At 34.8% G+C, this 19,896-nt stretch overlaps 1 protein-coding gene across 1 annotated transcript; it reads left to right on the plus strand.

Moving 5' to 3' along the window:
- Positions 1 to 14,310: 14,310 nt before the first annotated feature.
- LOC131607158 (ubiquitin-conjugating enzyme E2 20-like) lies at positions 14,311 to 16,220 on the plus strand. Its single transcript, XM_058879183.1, has 6 exons — positions 14,311 to 14,585; positions 14,874 to 14,901; positions 15,311 to 15,538; positions 15,644 to 15,707; positions 15,792 to 15,851; positions 15,957 to 16,220. The coding sequence occupies exons 1-6, from the start codon at positions 14,479 to 14,481 to the stop codon at positions 16,007 to 16,009; spliced, it is 540 nt and encodes a 179-aa protein (XP_058735166.1). The 5' UTR covers positions 14,311 to 14,478; the 3' UTR covers positions 16,010 to 16,220.
- The last annotated feature ends 3,676 nt before the right edge of the window (positions 16,221 to 19,896 follow it).

Raw genomic sequence — 19,896 nt, forward strand, 5'->3', positions numbered from 1 at the left:
ATAGGAGTATGATTTATTTATATTTATATGTAGATTAGGTGTCTTTTAAGTTCAACTAAACTCTATCAATTCCTTTTTTCTCTCAACAGTTTTTGAGTCTGTGTTAATTAAAAGTTAAATGTTTCATTATCATTGTTGAGTACAAGGCAATAACGTGTCGCACATACATTGTTTTGAATTTATGATAAATGAAATAATAGTGGTAATGATGTGGTGTTGGTAGATTTCTCAATTTCCATATGACACGTTTGGTTTCATTTTTGAGAGAGATACAAAATGGGAATGTATAGTTGAGACTTGAGAGTCGAAGTGGCAAAACGGATCGTGTTTGATCGACATGCAAATCTATTAAAAAACAATGGGTTAGATTGAAGAATTTTTTTTTTGAATATCCATTTTTTTTAAAAAAATTCCAAAAATAACTAGGTTTTCAAAAAAATTACATAAATGTCTCTTTTTTGCTAAAAAAATACACGTTGTCGCCAGGGGGGGTGGCGACAACAATGGGCCTGGAGAGCTGTCGCCATTGGGCCTGGCGCCCATGTGTTTTTTTTAGGTGTTGTCGCCACCCCCCCTGGCGACAACACCCCCCCTTTATTTTTTTTTTCTTTTTTTTTTTGTATTTTTTTTTCTTTAACATTATTTTCTCTTAAATTTTTTTTATGTTATACTTTTCAATTATTATTTCAAAATGGATTTTTTAAATAATTATTTTTTTCATGGTATTATATTTTCGGTAATTTTTTACTTTCAATATTAATGTTTTCGGTACTATTTTCTCTTAAATCTTTGTAAATTTCATTGGTTCCAAATATTTTTTCCATGGTAATATTTGGTAATTTCTTTCAATATGTATCATGAACATTTTTTTATTTAGTAATTTTTTTTGTGTTGTAACCCATAAAATTTATAAAAAAAAAGTTCATTCCATTGAAAAAGTAAATTACAAATATCATCGAAACTAAAAACTATGTTGTGGAGCTAGATCCACGATTGGGACATTTGGTCCTATTATGTCCTACCTCACGACATATACTACACTTCCTCTGCATTTTTTCAGTTACGTCCATCTCGGTTCTAATACGCCTGCTGTTTGGTCGACCGCTTTTATTCCGACGCATTAAATCGTTATGCCAAACTGTTTCCCCCTCGTACACAGGCCAATATGCTTCCATTGCTACCACCGGAAAGTAATTGTCGTATACGTTGAGCAACGTTGATACCTTGTAAATTTCTGATACCAAAGATAATGCATCAAAGTGAGTATGTGAACATGCTGCAAGGACATGGGAGCAAGGCATGCGATATGCTTGAAATTGGCCACAGTCGCACCAACGATCTGGGATATTGACGCGATACTGTTGTCGTGGAAGTCCCTGGTTGTGGTCAATTGTTTCCTTTACACTGAAGGTGTGGCCATGACGGTCGAACTCGGTCACTCGGTGAGTGTTACCCTTGGCAGATTCCTGTTGTATATATTTCATACACACATCGCTGTAGACCTGTTGTGTTTGTAACACTGAATTCCACCGCTTACCTCTTGTGGCGAACAGAGTTGCCATCCGAAAATACGTAGCACTAACCAAGGCAGTTACAGGTAGGTTTCGAATGCCTTTGAAAACTCCGTTCATTGATTCCACAAGATTTGTAGTCATGTGACCCCACCTAGCCCCATCGTCGTATGACCTAGTCCATCTCGCTCTGTCAATGCTGTCAATCCACCTCCCTGCATCTGGATTTGTCAACGCTATTTCTCGGCGGTAGTATTGAAATCCAGGTTGGTTTAAGGCATACCCCGCGTTCACCAAGTGGTTCTTCAAAAATTTATCCTTGATCTCTCTCATAAAATTCTGTGCTATATGCCTAATACAGTAGACATGCTTAGAGGGAGGGTTGTGCCAACCATTTGCCGGATTGTTGTATGCGCTGTCAATAGAAGCGTGCCTGTCAGAAATCAAACAAAGATTAGGTTGTGGAGCGACTCTAGCTCGGAGATTCTTCAGAAAGAAACCCCAAGCAGCAACTGTTTCCCCTTCTACCAAAGCAAAGGCTATTGGAAAAATGTTGCTATTTCCATCCTGCGCGACCGCCATCAACAAAGTTCCCTTGTATTTCCCATACAGCCACGTTCCATCAATTTGAATAATCGGCTTGCAAAAACCAAAACCGACGATGCATGGTCGAAACGCCCAGAATAGTCTATGGAAGATTCCATTACCTTCGAGAGGGGTTCCGTCCTGGGACTGTGCCGGCAGTGTCTCCAATATACTAACAGTCCCAGGTGAATACAATTGCAGTGCAGCCAGGTAGCGAGGAAGTTGTTGGTACGATTCCTCCCAGTTGCCGTAGACTCTTTCAATTGCTTTCTGTTTCGCCAACCAAGCCTTTCTGTACGAAGGTTTGTATTTGAACACAGAAACGCAATGAGAAATAATTGTCTTCACCTTCAGGGATGGGTCAGTTTCGACCAGAGGAATGATGGTATGACATATCATGTCATGACTGAGTTTTCGATGATCTTGCGCCATGTTAGTGGTGACGCAGGTGTGGGCTTGAGATATCGAACGTATCACCCACACGTTAAACTTCTTTCTGAACGATGCCTTCAGCATGTATCCACATTCCGGGTTTTTGCATGCAATAGTGACTCTCTCTGGATTTGATCGATCGGCTTTAAAATCAACACAATTTGCTAAGTGCCAATTTTTTATAGCCAACAGACAATCATCCTTCGAACGAAACGTGTCACCCTCTTTTAACTCCTCGCTTGACCTCATATATGGATTGTAGAACATATCGGACGATGGCTCGTCCTCTCCTAAATTAAGCGTTGTGAAATGTGCCGGAGGTGAATATGCATGTGTATCCGGTACTCGATCCGGTACTGGAACTTCTTCGTCACCTTCATCTTCGGATTCACGATTCACCAACTCATCAACAACATCTTCTATATCAGTTTCTTCGTCAATGACATGCTCGGGTTGTTGTTCGTCATCAACAACAGGATCAATAACTTGTGACTGAATATTTTGCGAAGGAGCATTTTGTTCAACCACTATGTACAGTTCCAGATAATCATAACCAAAATGCTCATGGGTGAGGAACATGTTTTGAACCTCTAAGTCAGTTGTTATCTGTGATTGACAAAATATGACTGAGTTGTTAGGTTGAAGAAGGGGTTGTCGGTAAAATATCTGAGACACTTGTTCTCTTATTTTGGATTCGATTTTCCTTTTTAGATAAGAGAAATCTGATTGTCTATTTAGAGCAAAACGTGTTGAGTTTGTGTTTCTAAATAGAAAACTGTTTGTGTCGCAGTGGTATGTCTCACCATTCATATGAACACGAACTTTGAACTGCGAGGTGGATGCCATAATTTTGATATGTGTTTGTGAAAGAAGAAATGTGAGAATTGTGTTGTGTTGTAAAAGGAAGAAATGTTTGGGAAAGTTGTGATGGTTGTAAAAAATAGTATGTGAAGTAGTTCCTATATATCATGCAAGAAATCTTACACAAGGGTAATGCATGCAAGAAATGAAGCAATAATTCTGCACAAGATAGTAACTTTGACATGACTAATGCATGCCACAAGAGAATCTCGTCCCCACCTCTTACACAAGGGTAATGCATGCAAGAAATGAAGCAATAATTCTGCACAAGATAGTAACTTTGACATGACTAATGCATGCCACAAAAGATAGGGCTGCATGCATGAAGATAGGGGGAATCGTTGCAGGAATCTATCAGGAATCGCTTCAGGAATCATTACAGGCGCATGCTAGGGTACAGGAACTCGTTTCGGACGCATGCTAGGGACAGAAAACAGATGGGGACCATGTGGGGCCCTAATTTTTATTCTTCAAAATTATTGTTTATGTTTTTCCCTTGTAAATGAAACCCTAATTGTCCCTCTATAAATTAGGGTTTCTTGTGTGCATCAGTACACACACGAAAAAATGAGATCTCGAATAAGGCCAGATAGCACGCACCGGACTACTGAGCCTCCACCACCTGTAAGGCGTTTGGACTATGAACCTCCCATTGTTCGAAGGAACGGATACGTTATTTTCTCTGCCGTCAAACCTCCCATGCAGGTAATGTTTTGGAACATTCAATCCATGGACCAGCTTAAGAGAACCCTTCTCAGGTTTTTGGAGGGAGAGTGGACTCAAGGCGAACAAATCAGATCTATCAAGAGACTTAGAACAAGGGGAGGTGCTTTTCTTGAAAGACAACGTTGGTGGGAGACAATGGAGGACGACATTCAATGCACTCGAATGATGGAGGACAGAGAAGACATTGTCCTAACCGTTGTAATATCCTAGATGTTGCAGTTTCTTTATCATTTCAGCTACTTCTGTACCGTCCAATTAAATGCTCTGAGCATATATTAATGAAATGTTTTTTTAACATTATAAAGTTTCCAATTAGTATTTAAGTTATTAATAATTAGCAAAATTATTTTCCGCGGTATTTCACCCACTATAAATAAAGGTGTGTGTGTGTGGAGTTGAAGTACCAACTCTTTCTTCATTCTTACTGCAAACACAAAAAATGAACTCAGTTTGGGCTGTCGTTTTTTTTGAGGAAGGTAGTCACATGCGTGTCTGCCTTAACCCCCATTGGAATTTCCAGAGAATTGTTAGAGCCATCAACACTGGGTTTCGTCAACTAGATGGTCCGACCAGAAAAGTTAAACAGATAGATTACCGTTGTCCATACATTACGTTGACGGATAATAATCCAGAAGGCACCTACATGTATTACTGGGACCGTGTGAAAGACGATATGGACGTGGATCTAATGTTTTGGACACACAGTGGAGAGGTTAACCGAGGCGTTGAAAATCCACTTGTTCTTGCAGTGATACTCGAGTAGTTTAGATTAAGTGTTGTTGTGTTTGTTGCAATGATCGAGCGTGTACTACAAGTTGTTATGTGTTATTTTCTTAGATGTTTTGGTTTCTGTGTTGGTTATTGTCAATGTACCTTTTTAATTAATGAATGAATTAATGTTTTCCATAATATATATATCTGCGCTAGTTTAATATAAAAGTCTCAAAATCTATTATAATTGTATGTTTTAAATGAATTAAAAATTATGATAATGCATGTCACAAATTATGATAATGAATTAAAATCTATTATAATATAAAATTCTCAACATCTAAATAAAAAATAAAAGTATATGATAAATCGGTGCATGCAATGGTTTAACATAATTTAGCATGACAAGAATGCATGCCTCTATAGCAATCTAGTCCCCCCACCACAGACATGACAAGACAAGACAATGCAGGGAATCTCGTCCCCACCACAGACATGACGGGACAAGACACTGCAGGGAATCTCGTCCCCACCACAGACTTGACGGGACAAGACACTGCAGGGAATCTCGTCCCCACCACAGACATGACGGGACAAGACACTGCAGGGAATCTCGTCCCCACCACAGACTTGACGGGACAAGACACTGCAGGGAATCTCGTAATAACCTATGCATTTTGGCTATAAATATGTTCCCAAACTTGTTCATTTTCTTCATCACCTCTTATACTTTCATCAGAGCAACTTATCATCAGAGCAACTTTGTGTTTCATCATCAACAAACATGTCTCTCCTAACTATGGGTCAAGAGCATCGAGGCACCATTGCAAACATTGCCACTTATGTAAGTTTGAGTAAACACTTAATTTTTTTTACTTAAATTTACTAATTTCAAATACTTATGGGAGGTGTTTTTTTTATAGGATGTCACGAGATTTAGGACCCGTGCTGGTAAGATGAATGCTCCTGACCCTTTGATTGTGGACTACGTTAAACGTGCGGGATTTGGTGAGGTAATGAACTTAACACATACCTCAGTTGATATGAAGTTTATATTAGCATTGTGTGAGCGTTGGAGGCCTGAGACTCATACTTTTCACCTTCCAATGGGTGAATGTACCGTCACTCTAGAGGACGTGTACATGTTGTTGGGTCTCAAAACAAATGGAAAGGCAGTGTATGGAAATGTCCAACAACCAAACGCCCTATGCGTCGAATTGTTGGGTGTGGATTTAATAGAGGGTGAGGGGCAACAAAGGGGTAGGGGCCAAGGTATAAAGCTTGCTGGCCTTCAGGAAGCTTATGCTGGGCTTCAATTGGATCAGTTTTCTGACGAAGAAACTATACTGCAGAAAACTAGGATGTATATTATGTTGTTGTTTGGTAGGTTTCTATTTCCCGAAGGCACGGGAAATAGTGTTAATTTTATGTACTTGTGTTTACTTGGGGACATTGATGCAATAAAGACATATAGTTGGGGTTCGGCTGTGTTGGCATACCTATATAGTTCCTTGTGCAAATGTGCAAAAAAGGATAGTTGTACATTTAGTGGATGTGCATTCTTGCTACAAGCATGGGCATGGTGGAGGATGCCGGTATTGGCCCCTGCAAATCCAAACAGTTACGCCTTCCCTTACGCTTCAAGGTAACTTTTGGATCTTATTTTAATTATTGCTTTTTATTCTATTATTATTTGTAACTATATTGATTTATATCTTTTAATGTGTTTAGGTTCAATGCACTCGAAATGGATTGGTCCAAAACGCCTGATTCCAAAATCATTTTCTACCGCCAGCTATTAGATCGACTAGGACCCCAAGAAGTAATACCTCTAAAAATGTCCATTTTCTAAATATATTTTTAAAAATAACTATCTTCTATATTCTGAAATTAATATTATTTGCTTTGCAGTTTATTTGGCGTCCTTACTTGGAATTGGACCACGTACCCGACCTTGACGAGGCGGCTATTTGGACAGCAAAATCACCCATCATACGGTTCACCACTGTGGAGATGCACCCGAGTGACCGTGTGAAGCTCCAATTCGGCATGCATCAAGGTATCCCTGACCCACCTGAGCCTGACTGTTTGGGACGTTGGCATCTTGCGAAGGTTAGCGAACAGTGGTACGTAAAAAATTACAAGTCCTTTGCCATAGATCAGCGTAAAATATGGGCTCGTCGATCAAAAACGGTTCTAGAATTTCCTGTGGCGCCGGGATAAATGAAGCCAACTGTTGACTATGTAAACTGGTACAGATCCGTCACAAATCCTGAAATGATTGTGTCTGCCCCTTTCTATTTAGCTGACCCGCGAGCACAACCTCCATATTTTGGAGGACAACAACAACCACCACCAAATTACCACCACCAACAACAACAACCACCGCCACCAAATTACCAACAACAACAACAACCACCACCAAATTACCAACAACAACATTACCCACAACAACACCAACAACAACAACAACAAAGTTACCACCAACAACCAATGCAACCACAAACACCTTTTTACCAACAACATTCCCAACAACTCCACCAGTTTTTTCCATCCCAAACTCAACCACAAAATCAAGAATTCCATGCAGGGAGCTCTTCTAGATCATATTTCCAGGAATTCCATGCGGGGGGCTCTTCAAGATCACCACCAATGACCCCCGACATGGGCATAGAAGAAGAATACCCGCAATACACCACATTCGACCAACACACATCACAGTACCCCAGCCAACAATTTGACTTCAACACACCGCCACAACCATTGTATTTTAACCAAACCGGATCCACCACCAACTTCCAAAACTTCCAGGCTGCACCCACTAGGAGAAATTTTAACCCGCCTAGACACAGCTTCGACAGCGCCGCGGGCACCCGCCTATCCTATGGAGGGAATTCTATAGGTCAAGATGTTGAAGACCCAGGTTTCATTCAGGGACCGTCGACTATGGCACAAGACGAACCAAATAGAGGGGGGCGTCGTCGCGGAAATAGGGGGCATTACCAACTCGTGACCCGTCTACACGACCCATTCGGCAACCTCAATGTGGATCGTACCATGGTCCACGTGGCGCGCAATAAGATTTTTATTTGTATCGTGAATGTATTTTGTAATGTTTTTAATTATAATGTATTTGTATCGTTAATGTATTTTAATGTCTTTAATTTTAATGTATTTGTATTTTAATATATAAATATTTTAAAGAATGCTCAACTTTCAAAATAATGAATCCACCACCAACTTCCAAAAATAATTTTAACAAGATAGATAAAATAAAACAATATAAGAGAAATTATTGTTAAAAATTGTAGTTATTAAAAAAATTGTAGCTATTAAAAAAATTGTTGTTAAAAATTGTAGTTATTAAAAAAACAATATAAGAGAAATTATTGTTAAAAAAAAAATACTAAAAAAAATACGAAAAAATAATATTAAAAAAATGTAGTTATTAAAAAAAAATACTGAAAATATTTTAAGAGAAATTATGTTAAAGAAAAAAAATAACAAAAAAAAAAAGAAAAAAAAATAAGGGGGGGTGTTGTCGCCAGGGGGGGTGGCGACAACACCTAAATATTGCATGTAGGCGCCAATGGGCCTGGCGACGACGTTATGGGCCAAGTGTTGTCGTCACCCCCCTGGCGACAACGTGTTGCAGATAGCAAAAAAGTGACATTTGGGGAATTATTTTGAAAAGTTGGTTATTTCTGAAATTTTTTTTAAAAAACTTGTTATTCAAAAAAAAAATTCTAGATTGAATTTAAACTTTGGATCTGTATATCCGCCAGCAGCACGCGTCCTGCACCAGCCTGCACAACTGTCGAGCTGGCCCGTGGGCCGTGCTTATGGATTTTAGACTTTTTTTTTTTTTGTTATTTGTTCAAGTTTTAAAGGTAGCATTCATTAGACATGACTTCAGCTTTAAAACCAAAATTGATATAGAAGTCATTCCTGAATTTATCAAGTTTATTTGCGACTAAGAAAATGAAGCTGTTGGTAATTTCTTTTCCAAAATTTACATAAAATGTTTTACTGTTTGGAACAGTGCAATGTGTTTATTTGTTACATTAAGTATAATTTACATATTTTTTATGTTTTGGGACTGAGATGGGTAACATGTAATTTGATTTGCAGCATAATATAATCATGTTGTCTTTTAATTTATCTTTGCTTTTCTTTTTAATTAATTATTTAGCTAGAACTCAATTAATGTTCGGGGAAACTAAAATTCCAGTTAGTTTTTAGTGAGAAGATAAAATTCAACTCAGTTTTTCTTTGTAAGGCAACATCTTTGTCTAATTGAGTGGTGCTTTTGTTTTGTGGAAGCTTACCAAAAGGAGATGTTGTGAGTGACATCATGGCTTACATTTGTTCTTACATTTGTTACATTTGTTATTTGTTATTTGACAAGTTTTATAAAAAAATTGTTCTAAAATATAAATAAAAGTCTAATTGAAATTAAAAAAAATGACTATTAATTTATTTAAAAAATGAAAAGACAAAAAATAGGAGGATAAATCCGCTAATCTATCTTCTTGGCAGGACTGATTAGATTTTTAAGCCTAATTTTATTTAGTGGGCTTTTTCATTTCATCTCTTTTGATAGACTTAAGGCGGGCATGAATTTTGTACCCCTAATTGAGAGGTGGTGTTAACTTATAGGGTTTTGTTATTTTCTTAGGATCAAATAGTGTATGATTAAAAAAAATTATATGTATCCAATAAATTTTTAGATAAGCTTTTATACCATTTTAGTATTTGAGTTGAATATAACTTAATCTTATAAATATCAATTTTATTATATTAGAACGATAAAAATGAAAAAGACAAAAATAAGTAGGAAGTGGAGATTATGAAGAAGACAAAAATAAGTATGAAGTGGAGATTAAGTATGAATTGACCTTTAAGTTCTTCATCATGCTCAAAAAGATTAAAGAGAAAGACACAATTATTATTTATTATTAATTTTACAAATTTGATTTTCACTTATCAAATTAATTTATTATCAATCTAAAGAATTTGTATTTTCACTTTTTTTCCTCTTATGTTATTAAAGTTATGATTATCACTCATATTAATTCGTTTTTATAAAATTTTATTATTTATTTCACTATTTTAAATTAATCATTTCTAAATCATTTTTATAAAATTTTGTTATCTATTTCACTATTTTAAATTAATCATTTCTAAACAGTGCTAACTTCAATCATCTATTCGATTCTTACCGCACATTATACACCATATGTTATTGAGGTTTATATATATATATATATATATATATATATATATATATATATATATATATATATATATATATATATATATATATATATATATATATATATGAGGAGGGATCAAATTACACCCGAAGAGTTACACCACAAGTTACACTCGTTCAATAACTACATTTCGAATTAATATTTTTTAAATTCAACCATTGGATTGAAACATAATATCATATAGATCATACCTATAAAGTTTGAGCTTAATCTATAATGATTTACTATACGATCAAGATATCCAAAGATTAACGTCACAATGAGCTTTCATATAATGTTAATTTTGATGTAATTCAATGACATAGTAAATCATTATAGATTAAGCTCAAACTTTATAGGTATGATCTATATGATATTATGTTGCAATCCAACGGTTGAATTTAAAAAATATTAATTCAAAATGTAGTTATTGAATGAGTGTAACTCGTGGTGTAACTCTTCGGGTGTAATTTGATCCCTCATATATATATATATATATATATATATATATATATATATATATATATATATATATATATATATATATATATATATATATATATATATATATTTCTTTAAGAAGTTCTTACTTATAAATTTGAGTTTAATTGATATATACTGTGTAAGAAAATTTACATCATTATTACATCATGAGCATCTAATTGTATTACTTTAAAATAAGTTAAAATAAGAGTCAAATCTTTCTTTTTATTAGAAGTCAAATCTTTTATTCTTATCAATGATTGTGATTAACTAACAGTGTAAAAATATTACTTTAAAATAAGTTAAAATAAGAGTCAAATCTTTCTTTTTACTAGAAGTCAAATCTTTTATACTTATCAACGATTGTGATTAACTGATAGTGTAAAAAATCTTTACACAGTCAGTGTATTTCAATTAAATTCTATAAATTTTATGTTTTTGGAGATTGTGGATCGTAATAGCTTTCAACCTCTATTAGAACCTTAACACCCAAGGCCACCAGTTTCTCTGGTGCAATAATCGAGTATGGATGGGAGATGTGTTTTACTTAGTCAAACAACACTAAAGCACAATTGTAAATAAAAAAATGATATGACAATTATTCAATGTGCACTAAGGCCATTATTTAAGGTGTGAGAAACACAAGAAAGGGGGTTTGAATTGGATGCACTAAATATAATCTTTTTGGTTTTTGCAACTCAAAAGTAAATAAAATAAATGAACACAATTATTTTTATCCTGGTTCACTGTTAACTAAGTTACTTCAGTCCACCCCGCAAGGTGATTTGCCTTATCCCTAAGGATTGAATCCACTATAATCAACATATTACAGACAACCACAATAAGTCTGATCAACCTTGTTGACGGTTCCAACTAGTTCGTCGATCCTTATTGTCAATCCACGATGACCGTGGCCAAAGTCTTCTTGAGAATCTTGACTGCACCTAGTCTCAAGGAATCTATTAACAACCGTTAATTACAAAGATGTGTATTCAGAGATGCTTATAAAAAGCTGATCACACAATGTTTAAGTACAGCAACACAAAAGTGTTGATAGCAAGATATGAACAAAACTCCTTGCTAAGAATACAAAATTATACAAAGAATGTCTGAAAAGATCTGCAACGCTTTAGCATAGTTTTGTCGAACCGTAAGTGTTAAGTTCAAATTCTTCCAAGTCCTCCTTTTATAGATGAAAAAGAGATCTGTTGGAGGGTAGAATAGGAAGTATAAAACCAATTGTTTTGTCCCCAATGGTCATGGTGGAAATGGTACACAACAAGTACAAAAGGTTTGTCCTTACGCCACCCTATTAGAGTAGTGATCACAGTGTACTTTGTACTTTTATATTCACCATCTCACGAAAGGTAATCTTGATCTTTATCTTATATTTCTTCAGAGGCTTCTGATGTATGTTGATGAAGCATGTTGTAGGAGGGTCATAACTTGAGTCTTCTTAGCCTAAGTCTTTGGTGTCTTCAGAATTTGTTCAGCTTAACCTAGTCTTCAGAGTCTTCAACACTTGGTCTTCATAAATAATGTCTTTAGATCTTCATAACTCGTTCAGCAGAACCTTGTCTTCAGCATCTTCAGAACTTAGGATAACAGAAGCAAAGCTTTCGAAGGCCTCCAAAGCTTCCTTGTAAAGTCACGATCAGAAGCTCTTGTACTAATGTTCCTTAGAACCGTTGCATGAGAAGCATTCCATAATCTTGACTTAACTTTGTAACCCACCAAAAGTATTCTTCCAGAGTTTTGAGTTCAAAACCTAATGATGTCACACACATTCTTACCAGAGTCAGAACCTGTTTAGTAAAAGCTATACATTAGACAAAGACCATTAGAGTACACAATTATTCTCTAAGATACCATGTAAGGTTATCATCAAAACTCAAGGCCATATGCAGGACCAATCTTATTCTTACAATAATGAGGATAAAAGTGGGATCCTCTTCCTCTCTAAATATACAAGCTCAATTCAAAAAGTGTCATTCTTTTCTTTAGGCGTCACCATCGGTGACAATGGAGGGAATAATATTTGTTTGATAGACCTTCTGGTCGACTGGCCTTTAATTATAGCCTAGATGCTATGAGATTTGTTTGAACTTTATGCTTCTAAAGCAACCTTTTCTTTCTTTGGTGCCCCCTCCATTGTGTCATGCTCATTAAATTCTTGCCTAGGTAGTTCTTTGAAGTATATGAATACTTATTATATGTCTGAGAGTTGTCATGGTACAAAGATCCTACATCAATGTCGATCGTTTTCCATTTGCATCGATCAACGTTGAGTTTCCATATAAGTGTCACCCATTCTCAGACGGGGACATTTGTAAATGATACGTAAGTTTTGCTCTGAGGTGTTCTACGAGGAATAAATATTTTGTCGAAGGTGAAGTTGTCTTTTTTGTCAGTCCTTTCAAACTTTTGTGGCCTAATTTTCTCCAAATCTTTAGAAGCCTCCTTGTCGAAGACTGTGCTACAACACGAGCACAACATTAATTCAGAATATTACAGATTGTACCTATTGAGGAAATCAATCAACTCTTCCTTTTCTTTACACCATTTTCACTCGCTTTGTGTAGTCGAGCGGTCTGGCATCAACCCCCATAATTTTATTATTATCCACGATGTCGACCATCATTACATCGACAGTTTCGACATAGAGAGCCTCATCAACCTTCGAGTATGAACTACCTTCTTCTTGAGGCTTTTGCTTATCACCAAATTCCAGCCTTCCTTCTTTAATTGTGTTATAGAACATATCTATGAAAAGAACACATTGTCAGATTTTATGCCATAGGAAATAATGAAATTTGCTAAAAGCGGTCATAACCTGTAAAAATCGGTGAACCGGCGGTTTTAAAAATCTGGCAGGTCAAATGCATGCTTTTTTTCTTTGACTAAACGACATCGTTTAGATATTTTAAAATATATATATATATATATATATATATGTATATAAAATTAAATATATATAGTTAAATTTTATTTAAAACTTATTTGGAACAATTTTCCATTGTTTGCAATTAGACCTGATTCGAGATTTATTTAGATTTGTATTTTGTGTTATTTGTTATGGGTGATGATTATACTTAAAATTTGAATTTAAAATATGAAAATGTGAAATTATGGTATTTTGACATTTTGAAATTTTGTACATGTCATGATATTTTTTAGAGACCGAGTCATCAGGTTTGCTGGAGCACAGCGGAACAAGATGAAGATAGAAGAAGAAAGAGAAAAATTGTAACTAACTTTTACTCGTTTGAAAACGGTTACAAGAATGATTTTACACTATTCTACCAATTATAAAGCAAAACTGCAATCTATACTAAACTCATATTAAACCAACTAACTAAAACCCAAACACACAAGATCCAATGATACTGAATGTACAATTAGACTTCAATATGGTTCGACCAATCTAATAAATATATAGTTTTGTTATAAAGACTTGTTTATTCAACCGATTTATCTAGTTTAATTATGCGGTTTGACAATAACCAAGTGGTTGAATCAATGAACCAATAATCTAATACTCTCAACCTATCCGATTTTTAAAACATTTCTCTTAACAAACAAACAACTAAAAAAAATTATTCCACATTCTTCTAACTTTCTCCATACTTTCATTTTTTCATCATTTTTTCCTCTTATTTTCTTTCCTTCTCACTTTTTTCTCATCCAAACAAAGCATACAAGTAGCCGTTGTGTTTTTACCTTTTGTGTCTTCGTTGTAACCTTGTAACGTTACATTCCATTAACATGTTATAAGTTGGTGAATTCCTCAACGGCTACTACCAACGTCTTCATTCTTAAACCCTAATTCTCATTTCTTCTTCGCAACATTAACCTCTCCAATCTATACTCTCTTCAATTTCTCTCTGTAACCGATTCTACTCTTATTGATTACTATGGCTACCATTAATGGGAACACTGATGCTACTCAACCCATTGTTGCTCCTACAAAACACTCTCTTCCTCCTCCTAAAACCGTCGATTCTAAATCTGTTCTCAAAAGGTTTCACACTTATCTCTTAATTATTTCATTTTCTTGTTTTTCTGTAAATATTATCAAATACTATAACCAAGAAAAAAAATTAAAACTTGTTTGATACTGTATGTGGGTTTGTAGGTAAATTTTGTTATGTGATGTAGCTTAGCGTTTTAGAAGTTAATTAGTTATCTATTATGATTTTTAATCTTGATCAGAACCCTAAACAATTGTTAGCAGACAGACCCTTATTGTTGTTGTTGTCCTTTGTTAAGGAATTTGTTTCTAACACTTTGTTTGTTTTGTGTTGAACAGGTTGCAATCTGAATTGATGTCTTTGATGGTAAGAACCTTAAATCCACAGTCATTATTGTCTCTTTGATGGTACTGCTTGGAGATCACAGTAGTTTGTGCTAAAAATGTACTTAACTAATAGTATGGATCATGGTTTTAAATTGCGATTAGTGATGCGGTTGCACGCGTTGTGATTGCTGCTATTGTGGTTTCTGCGATGTCCGTATTAATGCCCTTGCAGCGTGAATTTTGATTGAGACGAGCTTGAAATATTCACTTAAAAACTGAGTTTTGGGTTCTAATATTAAGATTTCAAATCACACGCAATTGCGGCCTGGTCTGTTTGTGAATGCTACCGCATCCACAATAGTGTGATTGCGGAACGCAATTTAAAAACATGGTATGGATCACTTGAAAGTATATTAATTGTTTACTTGTTTTTGTGTTTTGACTGTCAGATGAGTGGTGAAACTAGTATATCTGCTTTTCCTGAGGAGGACAACATATTCTTGTGGAAAGGAACAATTAAAGGAAGCAAAGATACAGTGTTTGAAAACACAGATTACAAGCTATCACTTTCTTTTCCAAATGATTATCCATTTAAGCCTCCTAAAGTTAAGTTTGAAACAACCTGTTTCCATCCCAATGTTGATCTTCATGGCAATATATGTTTGGACATTCTTCAGGTAATGTGAAAATATCTCATGATCATGAAAATTTTCATGAGCAATTGTTGTTGTCACTGTATTTGTATTGCATATTGTTCTTATTGGTTTGTTATGTGTTTATAGGACAAATGGTCCTCTGCCTATGATGTCAGAACAATTCTACTATCCATTCAAAGTCTTCTTGGAGGTAAATAGTTTGATCTTATTGGATGCATATTCTTGTTTTCTTTGTATTGTTTTCTTAATCATTTCTTAATTTATAATAATGTAGAGCCAAACATTAGTTCACCTCTAAATCCACAAGCTGCACAGCTATGGAGCAATCAAGAAGGTAATAAACATATTTCATAGTCTTACAATCATTATGAGTCTTGTGATGAATATAATTTGTGGATCTGAAATAAGCTATAATGGTTTTTTGGAATGTGTTGAACAGATTACAGAAAGATGGTTCTCAAGTTATACAATTCTCCGAGTGCTACCGCTTAAACATCCTTGGAGTTTATCAATCAAGGTGGAAAAAGACTCTTCTCTATGTGCTCCCGAGAACGGAAGAGGATGGGAAATTTAGGAGTTTCATTTGTTCTTTTTTTCCTGATGGAACTGGAACTGCATTGATGATTGATATCTTCTAACAAATCATTTTATGTTTCTGTTTTTGAATGCAAAGTTAATAATTTTTTTGTTTGGTGAATTCTAACTTTATTTTTGTCCAAACTAGAGTGAACCTAATTTGTACAAATGTTGTCAAATTTGAGTTTTTACTTCAATTCACATTTTCTAAGGATACAAAAATTCATAAAAGAAAATATAAAGGAGTGTCTAGCTACAAATATAAATTATTCCTTCAACCTCTTCAAAGTCTACTGAGGATACAAAAATTCATAAGAAAAATAAAAAAGAAGTCTAGCTACTACTATAAATTATTGTACATCTTCGAGACTTAATTCAGTTCACGCAACGTGAGATTGTTCTAGCTATTAGAATAGTGGATGAAGAATGAGACACATGGTCAAAAAGACCTTAGAATATGATGGTTAATTCAATCCATGCAAGAAATTGATGATAGTAACAACAAACACATGAGTATCGTCTTCACCCAACATAGGACTATTCTATATTTATATTAGACTAGTGGATGAAGAATGAGATAGGATCAAAACCACCTTAGAAAATGATACTTGCCTTCAAATCTATCCAGAACTATCATGGTATAGCAGGTTTTGGGAAATTCGCTTCAAAACTATTCAACTTCACAAACATGTGATTACTTTAGCTGCAACTTATGAAGCAAGAGAGAGGAACTTAAATCAAAGATAAATATTCCTTACAATATGGAGATGAATGTGAACTAAGGGTGTGCAAAAATATGGTTAATTAGATCATATACTCATTGCACTAAATCAAAAAATATGATTAATTGGATCACATACTCATTGCATTTGTCATTCTGAAAAAAAATGTTCCAAAAAAAATTTTATTCTGAAAAATAAAAAAAAAAGGATTTTTTTAATTAAAAAATGTTAGTTTTATTTTTTTAATCAATAAATTACAAAAAAATATTGATTCTAAAGGAGTTTATAATTACCAACCGGTTCTAAACTAGTTTTAAATAGTATTGCACCCATTTTAACATTTAACGATATTTTTATTGAAGTGATTATTGTTAACTGAGAATTATAAATGAAATGTAGTTTGGTTCAGTGTAGTTCATAAACCACGAACACCCTAATATGAACAACTTCGTCATCACCAAAAGAACAAGTAGGGTGTATATAGACCAACACCTCTACTAGTTTTACTTGAATATTCTTACATGAAATTGTCGTAAAACTCGTGGTCGCGATTTCCCTAACCTCATCAAAGATTACGTGTGTATGAATAATATTCAATATATTTTTATCTTGAACTTCACACTAGTGGGATCCAAGTTAATTAGGTGATTAATAAGATGGGTTTCCATGACAATGTCAATGTTGACACATTTGGCTTTAGAGGGGGGGGGGGGGGGTATTTGGTTTCTTTGGGGTACTTTTTGTCCTCCTATTCAAGTTATATCATATGATAAATATTGCATCCATTTTCAGATAAATCACAACACACCTTCCTGCTGGTTCATATCTATTGTGTATGAAAGTCCCAACTGAACTCTTCGTATGGACATTTTCCAGGAACTTAGAAAGCGCCATGATACTGATGGACCTAGGTTCCTTTCCGATGATTTTATTTCAGTGATGGGGTCTTATGAGAAATGCGGAGATGCACTTGTTAATCAAAATCAATGTAATGCCTTATGGATTTTAGTTTTTCTCATCATCTTTTCACTTCGATGTGGGGCACTTTACAAAAATCTTTGGATAAAATTTTATGCAATGTGAAATGGCAAGAAAGATTCTAATCTTGTTATGTCAATCATCCACCACACCTTCTTCCGATCATTTTGGTATCTTTATTTGTCTCGATCCTACTATGGTTTCAAAAGAATTACTTCAAATTTTTTGGCCCTTGGTTAAAGCTGTTGGATTTGGTTGAAAATATATATGTCGAAGAAGTCCCACATCGCTTAGTTTTGTGAAGGAAGATGAGATCCAATGCTATACATTTGATTCAAGTTTTTTTTACAAGATGCACCCGTCAAAAGCACTTTAAGCTTCTATTTGACTTTCTTTATTCTCTTATGCTCTTGTGTTAGAGTGTTGTGAGATGTAGTTAAATATTTGTTTTGGAGGGTGTGGATGTACTGGGGTATTTGAGGGTATATTATGTGTTGTAACAATTTTCACGTAGTGTTATTCTCTAGTTGTCTATTGACTTCGGTCGTGGTTTTTTCGGTCGTAATTTTTTCTCCGATTTTGAAGTTTTCACGTTAATCTCTTGTGTTGTTATTTTGTTCTTCTTTTTCTCTATGTTTGTTTTTTCCCAACAACTGGTATAAGAGCTTTTGATTCGATATGAAGATAGGAGTTCTTAGTATGCTCTGTGGTTGTAGCTTTGTCTGATCTTCCACATCAGAAAAAAATGGTAGCTTTGTGAAAGAGTTGTTGAGCTGCAGTCATAGGTTCCGTTGTGCAGTTTGGATTAGAGAAAATTGATGGAAGAATTGTTTTTAACTTGTGGAAAGTTCAAGTCAAAGATGTGTGAAGTTGCACCATAAAGTTTCAACCTGATTTTCCACATGTGAAAATTCTTGGAGTGTTTTAACTTCAAGTGAAATTTAATCTTCATGATAAAGTATATTATTGTCGATGATGAAAATGTGAAATTCTTGAAGTGGTTTATCTTCAAGTGAAATATATTTTTCATGAGAAATTATGATAGATTTTAAAACTATGATTGCCGGTTAAAACAATTCTTGGAGTGGTGTAACTTCAAGTGACTATACTCTTTATGATGGAGTATGATTGTCAGTGAAGACAATGAAAGTTGATGTATTATTTTTAATCAAGGTGGAGATTGTTTGGTTTGGTTGAAAATATATATGTTGAAGAAATCCCACATCGCTTAGTTTTGTGAAGGAAGAGGGAATCCAAGGCTATATATATGATTCAAGTTTTTCTTTACAAGATGCACCAGTCAAAAGCACTTTCAGCTTCTATTTGACTTTCTTTGTTCTCTTATGCTCTTTGGTAGACAGACTAGCAAAGTTGTGATCGGTGAACTACCAGTGGTGTGTGAATTTCCTGAAGTATTTCTATATGATATTTGTGACTTGCATCTAGAGCGTGAAATTGAGTTCACCATAGACTTAGTACCTGGTACTAGTCATGTGTCGATGGCACCGTATATAATGTTGCTTCGGAGCTGAGTGAACTAAAAAAACAATTAGAAGATTTACTTGAAAAAAAGTTTGTTCGACCAAGTGTTTCGCAGTTGGGAACGTTGATGTTGCTGGTTAAGAAGAAAGACGGTAGTATGAGATTGTGCGTTGATTATCGACAACTGAATAAGGTTACTATAAGGAACAAGTATCCTCTTCTGAGAATTGATGAGCTGATGGATCAGTTGGTTGGTGCTTGATAGCAAGATCAATTTACGGCCGAGTTATCATCAGATTCGGGTGAAATTCGAAGATATTCTGAAGATTGTATTCAGGACGAGTTATGATCACTATGAGTGCATTGTCAGTGTAAACTATGCGTGTTCTTAACTGATTATTTTTATACTCTTTAAATAATCACTAATGTTTTTTATATGTAAATAATACTAATGTTATTAGAGATTAAAGGTAGTGCACCATTAGTTTACACTATAATCAAATAGAATTATAACTAGGGGTGTTTGCGGTTTGCTTTGGGCAGTTTTGACGCTAAAAATCATCCGAACCGCAAGAGAAAAAATATGCGGTTCGGTTGGCTTTTAAAAATAAAACCAAATCA

This window comes from Vicia villosa, linkage group LG5, assembly GCF_029867415.1.
Source record: "Vicia villosa cultivar HV-30 ecotype Madison, WI linkage group LG5, Vvil1.0, whole genome shotgun sequence".
Lineage (NCBI taxonomy): Eukaryota > Viridiplantae > Streptophyta > Magnoliopsida > Fabales > Fabaceae > Vicia > Vicia villosa.

Bases quoted from the DNA above. Each gene is read 5' to 3' on its own strand.
- LOC131607158 (XM_058879183.1), top strand. From the start codon at position 14,479: ATGGCTACCATTAATGGGAACACTGATGCTACTCAACCCATTGTTGCT. The intron at 14,586-14,873 runs GTTTCACACTTA...TGTGTTGAACAG, and splicing joins TCTAAATCTGTTCTCAAAAG to GTTGCAATCTGAATTGATGT. The intron at 15,708-15,791 runs GTAAATAGTTTG...ATAATAATGTAG, and splicing joins CATTCAAAGTCTTCTTGGAG to AGCCAAACATTAGTTCACCT.